Consider the following 10,072-nt stretch of genomic DNA (forward strand, 5'->3'; position numbering starts at 1 on the left):
CTCCAGAGATCAAAAATAGCAGTGTATGAAAAGATGTGGACCTACATGCGATCAGCAGAGCCATCAGTGTTCACTAGGACTACAGCTGAGGGAGTAGCTCGTGTCCGCAAATCCAAGGGCAAATTTGCCTTTCTCCTGGAGTCCACTATGAATGAATACATTGAACAGCGAAAGCCATGTGACACGATGAAAGTGGGAGGAAATCTGGATTCGAAAGGCTATGGAGTAGCAACGCCCAAGGGTTCCTCATTAAGGTGGGTGGAATAGTATAACAATATAACATGTGTTGTTATAGTATTCCACCTTCCCTGATGTGCCTGAGAGAATTATTTTTGTTTTGTGTGTGAACATGGTATGTTTGTTTGTTTGTTTATTTTCTTTTTCTCCATTTCATATATTTTGATCAACAATCAGGTAATTTTTTTAATTTTGGAATAATTAATCCTCGTTGACATATATCTTTGAAGGCCATATAAAAACCAAACTGGTTGAACACTAGCTGCTTCCAGTGGGCCTAAGGCATGGGTAGCATATGCGTCTTTATATCTCATGAAATTTTTTTGGCCACCAATACGCTATCATTGTGTCAGTGATAAATCTACATCTTATCATTATTTTTTTCATTTTGCCTGGCCACTAGATTTTGAGTCAGAAGAAATTAACCTCTTTCTGGCAAACCACTTTTTTTTTCCATTTTAATATTTTATTTATTGTGGCATCTTTCTATTTTAGATTATCCTGAGGTTGTATTCATGCTGCATTTGAAATCACATCTATTTATAAAAGCAATCATAGTCAGAGGAAAAAATAATGAGCTCTGGTTTTATAGCTTACTCAAGTCACACTCCCGCCTGTTTCAAAGGGAGTGTGGTGTAAGTAAGATCTGTAAAATTAGACCCAATGGCAATCCAAAAATGCTTACAGATAGGCCCCTGAAATGTGATTAATGAGCAAAGCATTACACGTGTGGATTAAGTGAGACTTTCATTCTTATGGAAATATTGGTTAAATCTGCCCTTTTCATCCTTTTGGTCCTGGACATAGAAAATTCACATGTTTATGTCCAGGAGGCAGAATTTCCTCTTTTCCTTAAGCAATAAAGGCTGCTGTTGAATTGATGGGGCTGGATCACATCAAAAGTGATGATCGACAAATTACTCTGGTCTCAGTGCTGCTTAGGAGAAATGTATACAAAGCACAGATTCAAGAGGAATCAGGATCTTTGCCAAAGGACTTAACCAAGAACCTGATCTTAAAAAGTGATGCCTCTGGTAAGCCACTGACATGTGAAGGTAATGAGACCTGTACTATTGCCTAGTACAAATGAAAGCAATATAAATATTATAATTGTTTTCATTGGTTTCATAAGGGTAACTGCAATGTGTTTTGATATGTGTGTTGGGTTGGAAAGGGTTGAGAGAGATATAAGAAAAAAACGTCAGTAATGGAAAGGGTTGTGTTAAACCAATATATGTGTTTGCAAGCAAGATTTTATGATATGTTACAGAAAGCACAATATTAAAAAAAGATAAAACAAAACTAGCCAGTAAAGACAAATTTGGTTATGGACTGTGGCAATTCTAAAGTCAGACTTATCAACATACATTCCATATGAAACTGAAGAAATGTGCAGGGAGAAAGCCAAACAAATAAATTACCCATAATATATTCTACCTAAAAACTATTCCAACCATTCAGAAACTTAAGCTGGCATCAGGTTGTTTCATCTTTGAGGGTATATTTTGTATGATGCAATATGAAGAATGTGAAATTTCAATGAGGCCAAGTAGTAAATAAATCTCTGATGAAAGTGTAGTTTGAGAGCACCTTAGTGTAAATAATTTTTTTAAAATAGGAGGAGAGAATGCAATAGTGGTTGATATGTAGATCAGTGTTTAGACTATTGATTACATTCACTGGATGTCTCTCTTTCACTTAATTAATTCTCTGTGGATATAGCTGCCTTGTCCTCTGTCTTGTGTCTACTGATAAAGTCAAGTTCCAGGGACTGAATTTGGCCTTCAGTTATGCGTTTGCCTGACTCCCATTAATGGCAAGAGAGTTCTCTCTTAAATGTGCCACTTTGTCAAATCCACACTACAGGGATTGTTTGGGGAAAAGCTGAAGGGCTTCATCTGTTCAAAACTGTATAATAATCAGCCATTGGCTTCCCCCTCTTTTCCTGTCCTTCCGTGGACCTTGTTAATGAGGCAATTGTTAAATTCAGCTTCCTGGATGGAGAGTTTGTTTATGCACTTTGTTTTATATATGCCACAATTTCCTGAACAAGCTGGCCCCTGCATGCCAAAACCACAGTCATTTTGTCCTGTCTTTGAGAACACTGGAAGGGCACTGAAGGCTGACCAGCATGCACCTCACCCCACCTCCTCCCTGTCTCATCCCAGCCATCTAAGCAGGAGCCTGATCAGGCTTGAATTCTCATTCTTATCTGACTATGATTCTTCTGCTTCAAATGAGGTGAACTAATACAAAGATGGCTCATAATCATCTTCTGTATAAATGATTTAGTTTGTAGAAGCAAATCCAAAATAATTGTATTCATTAGAGCAAGGTCAAGAGGACATACCTGTATCAAATTCGTTGAAACCTTTCTGTCTTATTCAGTTCCATAGAGACTTAAATTTGTTTTCCTATACAATCTATCTTTTTTTTAAATCAGGTCTTTAGGTTAATAGTTCTGGATGTAGTGAGACTTTTGTATTGCATTGTGATTAACAAAGGCTTTCTCACAAACTCAAGCTATTCAGATTCATTAGGTGACGTGAGACTTTAAGCAAAAGAAACAGTAATCTGTCCTTCTATTTAGTTCAGGAGTGCTTAGAAGTTACTTAGCCAGAGAATGTAGACAAATGACTACTTATGTTCCGTTGGTCTAGGGAGTTTTACATTTCCGGATCTTGTTGTTTGTTTAAAGTGCTTCAGAAAAAAAAAATTGTAGCAGAAAAGAGTAAGAGTATGATATATAATCAGAATTGAAAATTAGGACTTGGGTCTTTAATGCAGACTTTAAAACAAATGCAATAAGGATCATCACAAAGAGTAGATATCTAACTGGACTGAAAAATATCACAGCAGTGATGACTAGCACCTGTCTTTACAGTAAAGAATGATTTGCAGAACTCTTTACTGTTCAGGCTAGTGTTTGCTGGACATAATGCAATTAAATTTAAAACCATTGATCCATCACTTACTGATAACAATGGCCAGAAATTGCTGGTTTATTGTATTTTGGTATCAATTCTTCAATTCTCAGGTGACAGAAAAATTCCAGGTATATTAATCTGAAATCTGTGAATTCCATGGCACTGATAAAATTATAAATTGTACTGTGAATTCACATGCACAGTACAATTTATAATTTTATCAGTGCCATGGTTTTCTTCCTCCTCCCTATTCCAGTCCCCTTGGCAATCCAAAATGATTGTGAAAACCTCTCTCCGGTTGAGAAATATTTAAAGGTTGTTTTAAAATATACACTTTCAATGGCATTGCAATGGAATGTAAAGTTTAGATGAAAGAGGAAGTATTTTGACTTTACTCTCAATACTATCAACACTATCAACTTTACTATACAAATTGACTATAGTATAAACATCTACTATACTATAGTATTTATGGTATAATAAAGTTGCATACATTACTGTCAAAATACTATCTACTTCGCTACATTATCCATACTATACTTGGTTACTAGACTATTGATTTTACTATGTAATAAATAAACCTGTTAAAGGTTGGAGTGAATAATCATTTCGTTGATATAGATTTACTATTAAGTAGTTGTTAGATGAGAATACCCCTTTTAAAGATATTCACAGTATCTAGTGTCTGTAAATACCTCCTGACAACAAAGCGGTAGGTCATATCTTACCACTTCCTCTGGCCCTTGGAACGATTTGTATATTGACCTTATGTTTGAAGCCAAGTGAAAAACTCTAGCTACCTATACTTTTATTATTCAACAGTGATAATTCCCATTCAAACTTTGCTTCCTCTAAAGATATTTGTGGAACTGTGTCTAAAGTAAAACAAATATTCTGTCACTGAAAAAAAGGAAGGATGCCTCAAAAGAAAGCAGTTCCAATAGAACTTGCAACAGGGGGTGAGACATAGAAAAAATGAGGCCCAGCTGTACTTGGCAATGACAAGTTGCAGGAGCCCATGGCAACAGGAACTGATCCTTTGAAACTAAGCACATCATGCTTAGGTTACAACAGGCAAGTCAGAGCCCCACAGGAATAGTATGGCAGAGGGAGGAAGTACTCAGCATGGAAATTAGAATACCACATCTCTCACTGGACTTTTCCTTTCAGTATTGAACGAAATCACTGGCCTCATAAGACACTTGGCCTTAGACTAGATCTACATCGGGGTGAGTAGAGTTCTTTGTAGGTCAAACTATGTTTCTTCCACTTTGGAAAAATTCGCTGGGGCAGATGTACCAAACTCAGTATTCAAATTCATGTGGAAAAATATATTATTCTAAGGAACTACTTCCACATATAAAATGTTGGGGATATACTTTAATTCAGGAGTGCTTAGAAGGTTTAGGGAGTACTTAGAAAGTTTAGGAGAAAGGAGTTTGCATGTTAGTCTTTTTTGGTATTGGAAACTTGGTATTTAAAGTAAATACTAGAAAAACTTAAACGTACAGAAATTTAAAGCTGTGTACTGAGAGTATCATTTGGCCTCAAATGAAGAAACTTTTAACATGCCTTGTGGAAATGAATTGCAGTGAGTTAGTATACAAACATATTTTTTTTATTTTAACTATTATGAAAAGAGATATATCTTTGCTTATGAATACCCTTCATTTTTAGTGCCATATTAAAAAATGCTATGGGTAGCATATTTTTTTAAAACCCATTATATTTTGAGATACAGTTTGTTGGGCTAAGGATTAGACAAGCACACATAACAAAAATCATTTGCATCTCTCAACATGCACAGACACACAAACATACATAAATCCTTTCTCAGATATGCATAGAAGAGCTACCTAGTTTGCTATTAAAGATACTGACATTTTTCATGGGTACCAAGTATTTTGCATTTACAAACTGAGATATCAGATGGTAAATTTATCAATACTTCTTGTGTCCCAGGGAAAAATAATTGCACAGTAGAATCCATATACTTCATCCCTCTCTTTCTGGATGTTGACTATGCTAGGAAGCATGAAACATATCAGGGCATTTTAAATTCTAGATTTTTCATTTAAATCCTTTATGTTTAATTAAAAGACAATTAAAATTACAACTCCTCAAGAAGAAGAAACAAATGTTGCTTTTTTCCACATTTCTTTAAGACTCAGAAGGTATTATACATGTTTGTGATTCTTCCCATTAGTTAAAAAAAAATGTTAAAATAATTTGCCCTCAATCTTTTGACAGTTCATTCAACAAATGATTTCTGAGTGGGTTCCAATTGAGAATTTATCAGGTAGTTTTTAAGTCATTCATTCTTGAGATGCTTTATGGCGGCCTGAGTGAGTAACACCAAATTGAAAAGTTTCTAAATTCAAGGAATAGCTCTCCTCACCACTATGCTTAGAAGTTTTATTTTAGTAACTTTCCTGAGAAAATGAGTAATTTGTGGCCATTTTAGTTTCTACCACTTCAAAGGGGATTAAATTTAACAAGATGAAACTGCTACCAAAATGTTTTGCAGTTTACTTATGAGGTTTGATGAGAAAGCTAAGACTAGATCTCAATTCCAACAATTCTAACAAAAGCCAGAATTCCAAACTGCTGTTCCTGAGCCTCCCACAATTGTTTCACAGACAAATCCTATGACTATAAAGATGATAGCACACTCAGATCAAAGGTAAAGTGTTAATGTATGCATAGGGTTGGCGTGTAAAACAGAATGCTTGCTTACCCTTAGAAGTAACCAAAGTAGATGTGAATGCATGAAGCTTCCTTGCTATTCCCTTTCTATTGCATTTGCCTTGATTTCCTCATTCTAAGCATTCTCTGGACCAATATTTAAATTTTCCAAGAAAGAGATTTTTTGTTTGTTTCTGCTGTGCATACTATAGATTCTCACTATGGCTACAAAGCTACGTTTCAGCCCTGTCTATACTAAATTATTAAAGAAAACATGTCAGATTAATTACTCTCCAATATAGGATCTCAGGTTATAGGATCATGACTTCTATAAAGTTGCTTACATTCAGTTCACAAGTGGCTCTTAATTTATCTTCAGAATAGCAGCAAAAGTCAAGTGACATATTCGTTGTTGTTGTTTGCACATCATTTGTGTTGGGTTCCATTCTCCAGACTGGCGTTTCTAAAGGACAGAGTGCCAGAAAGAAGGAACCCTGGGTGGCCTCAGTACAAGCTGAGCAGAGGGAGGAACTATTAACTTCTTCTGAGAGACTTTAACTCTTACATTAACTCTTACTACTCTAAATAGGGCAAAAAGAGAAGCATATAATCACACCACAGTGGATTCCTCCCCCATACAACCCGAGGGCCCTCTTAGTTGAGAGTATGGCAGTAGAGCACAGATGAACTGAAGAACAGAGGAAGGGGCCATGCGCAGCGACTCACCCCTGCAATCCCAGCACTCTGGAGGCCGAGGCGGGCAGATCAGTTAAGGTCAGGAGTTCCAGAGCAGCTTGGATAACATGGTGAAACTATGACTCTACAAAAAATACAAAAATTAGCTGGGCGTGGTGCCTTGCCTGTAGTCCCAGCTACTCGGGAGACTGAGACTCACTTGACTCTAGGAGGGAGAGCTTGCAGTGAGCCGAGATCGCGCCACTGCACTCCAGCCTGAGCAACAGAGCAAAAGCCAGTCTCAAAAAAGTAAAAATAAAGAATAGAGGGAGGCCGTAGCTCTTTATATTTGCAGTAATTAGACGTGGAGAATATTTTAGACACATACATGCAGGCGCACGCACACAACAGAGCTTTGGAGGGAGTTACGGTAATCAGGTTTACCATAAAAAAGCAAAATGCCTGTAATACAATACTATAAATATCTCACTTTATTGTGGATTTATAATCTGCCCTTCAGTGAAGAATATGATGCTGCTTTAATGTAGTTTTATGCTAATGATAAACATTTACTTAGTACATCATAAATAAATAATGGTTCTCTGCAAAACTGAAAATGTACTCCTTTGTTTCAGCACAGCATATGGGAAAGCACTCATCCACAACTGCTTCCTTTTGTCTCTAAAGATAGCGTCAACCAGGATTGTGCTAGTTTACAATTCGTATTTTTAATAAAAGAAAGGCAAGATAATTTGGCAGTCATTTAGAATGAGCTAGAGAACAGCAATGACTCTGGTTTCGAATATATTCCATTTTAATTTCCATAAAAATTAAAAATTGTAGCTCATCTATTTTAATGTTTGTTCCTCTCCAAAACAGTCATTTAACTGTTTTCTGAATGAAATAACATACAAATGAGATAGTAGACACAAATATACAGTATCATACATCACCTGGCAACATCTGAATAGAAAATCGCCATTCAGCTCCTCAGAAAACCTAACCTTAGTCTTGAGCCTTCTCGGAAACAAGCATTATGTTGATTATGAGAAGATTTTGTAAATAAGTTTTGCATTAACATTAGTTAGAAATATTGTGAACATATTGTTTATCCTCCCCAGCATCAAAAAAGTCTTTATGATTGAACAGTTTATTTTCAATGGACAAATTTCATACTTTATGAAAATCTAAAAATATTTGTTAAAGTGTCCACAGAATGAAATATACTTTCAAAAAGTTCGTGAAGCCATTTTAATATACATCTTCAATATCGCACAATTTAAAAATAAAGAAAATTTAAAGGCACAACAGCATCCCTAGTATGTAACTCTACCTTTCAATGTACACAATATTGAAGTGTTCAAGAACACTACCATTTTAAATGCCATCAACCACACAAAGTCGTATTATATCATGTTGAAATAAACTAGATTTTATTGAACTTTATTTTTGTTTTAATTCTGGGGTATTCAATGAAAAAATTGACCCACAGATAAGTTTTTACAGAAATGTTAAAAATTTAATGTTTTATTTAAGTGATAAATATTTGGGAGTTATTCAGAATAAGAATTCAACTGGAGTCAATCAAACAAATGTGAAACAAACAGCTTCCCACTTTCAAAGGCAATATGAGAGTATATAGCCCCCTTTCTACATTGCTTCACTGTACAGAGGACTATATAAAAACTGGCAAAAGCTACCAGCAGGGCCTCTGCTGTTACAGAATAGTGACTGTTTCTTATTTGGTCCTGATAGATATGCAGCTTCAGAATATTTCTTTTTGAAACGGTAACAGGTGAAAATCCTGTTAGTAACTAAGAAAAGACATCATCAACTCCCCAGCCTCTAAATTCTCATCTTTTCAGGCATTTGCAACTAGAACCATTAAAAAAAAAATCATAACAGTATTATTAGCAAGTATGGCTATTTTGCATTGCTAGTGCCTTTAGCATAAAATGTAATTTTTTTTCTTAAAAAGCATGAGGACATTTAAAATGAAACCATTTTAAATATTCAGAATCCTGAGACAGTCCCCTAACCTTTGGCTTATATTTGAAGCTAGCCAGAGGTAAATAGACTTGAATAGGGTCCAGGAAAAGTTGACTTCAGATTGTTTCCCAGAGAAAAAAAGGGCATAGGACTAAAAGAAAAGAGTTGCTTTCTACTAAGTGATAGTAGTAGAATAGCTACTACTACTAAGTGATAGTAGTAGAATATCTACTACTATACAATATTATTACTGTAATAATATTGTATAAACCATAGAATTAATTAAATACATCATTTAATTTTTTTCCAAATTGTCAATTTTTAAAAGATTATGCTTAAATTTGGCTCTATGGACACCAAAAATTACAGAACAGCATATTTAAGTGAAACAATAATAGTACAGTTCAGCATTATAGTTTTTGAAATATAAAACCATATATTACACATATATATTCTTGTACTTGCTGTGTTAAACCCTTTTATGATGTCATTTTATTATAGAGGAAGGCACTGTATAATAGATTTATGTGACTTGCCCACAGTCCCACAGCTAAGACTGGAAATTAGATCTTCTGACTCTCTCTAGTGCTCTTAGAGGAAAAGAACCAAAAAGGACTTTTTAATATAAACATAGATTGACTCTGAAAACTTACTAAACAGTTTCTGTGATGCTTTCATGCTTCAGTTTTGGCAGCATATAAATTCAAAGCATATTGAAAATATCCCCATAGGAGCTCAACTTCCATAAATTTTAGCTTATTTTGAAAACTGGATAAACTCTTGTTGAGTTGAAAAAATTATGTAGCTTTCAGGTCAGCACAAAGAAAGATTTTACAATTAAAATTTCTTCCCCCATTGGCTTAACATCCCTGACATCAGTTTTTTTCAAGTAAAAGTAGAAGAGATTCTCACATCTCTTGGACATGAAACGGTGATGATGACATCTCCGTTCCCTTCCCACTTTTGAGAGTCTGATATTCTGAGTCTTACCCTAGGCCCTCTTTAGCAAAACAACAAAATTCTCATACTTCTTTAAAGTTGCAGACACTTAATAAGACTGAAAAAAAATTCACTCTCAGAACTTGTATAAAAGCTCAGCTGGTTTTGGAATTTTAAGTAAGTCACTTCTTTAGTAAATAGCTGCTTTTATTGCAGTCTGTCTTCCTTGTGAAATTGAAAGCTATTTAAGGAAACCACTCCTCTGTAAGAACCAACATAGCTAGAAATAAATGCAAGTCTTCTATGCCTAGAAAAACAGACATTCAAAGTTGTACGCTGACATCAAATTTTTGGCACACTACAGATCTGACAAAATTCATTAGATTATACAAAAGGCAGAATAAAACAGCAAAAGTGAAGCACAGGCCCATAAAAGGACTTGTTTTGATTTTTTTAGAACAAAATTTCTATTTCCATATCTAGATATGATTTTAAAAATTGATGCACATAATATGGTAGCCTGTGGTGTTTCGATATGAAATAGTTGAGAAGGTGATTACTAAGGGCATCATAAAACCCTAACAACTTCAGCACCACCTAATTTCTTTTTCATTGTTCTC

General features: G+C 35.1%; 1 protein-coding gene across 9 annotated transcripts in view; it reads left to right on the plus strand.

The window, feature by feature from the left end:
- The window catches only part of GRIA4 (glutamate ionotropic receptor AMPA type subunit 4), a 359,494-nt gene that overhangs the window by 310,143 nt on the left and 39,279 nt on the right, over positions 1–10,072 (plus strand). For all 9 annotated transcript variants that reach the window (XM_039471113.2, XM_074400500.1, XM_010334607.3 and 6 more), the window contains exon 14: positions 7–254. In XM_039471113.2, coding sequence (XP_039327047.1) covers positions 7–254 — 248 coding nt within the window. The remainder of the gene's footprint in view (positions 1–6; positions 255–10,072) is intronic.

This window comes from Saimiri boliviensis, chromosome 6 (assembly GCF_048565385.1).
Source record: "Saimiri boliviensis isolate mSaiBol1 chromosome 6, mSaiBol1.pri, whole genome shotgun sequence".
In the NCBI taxonomy this organism is placed as follows: Eukaryota; Metazoa; Chordata; class Mammalia; order Primates; family Cebidae; genus Saimiri; species Saimiri boliviensis.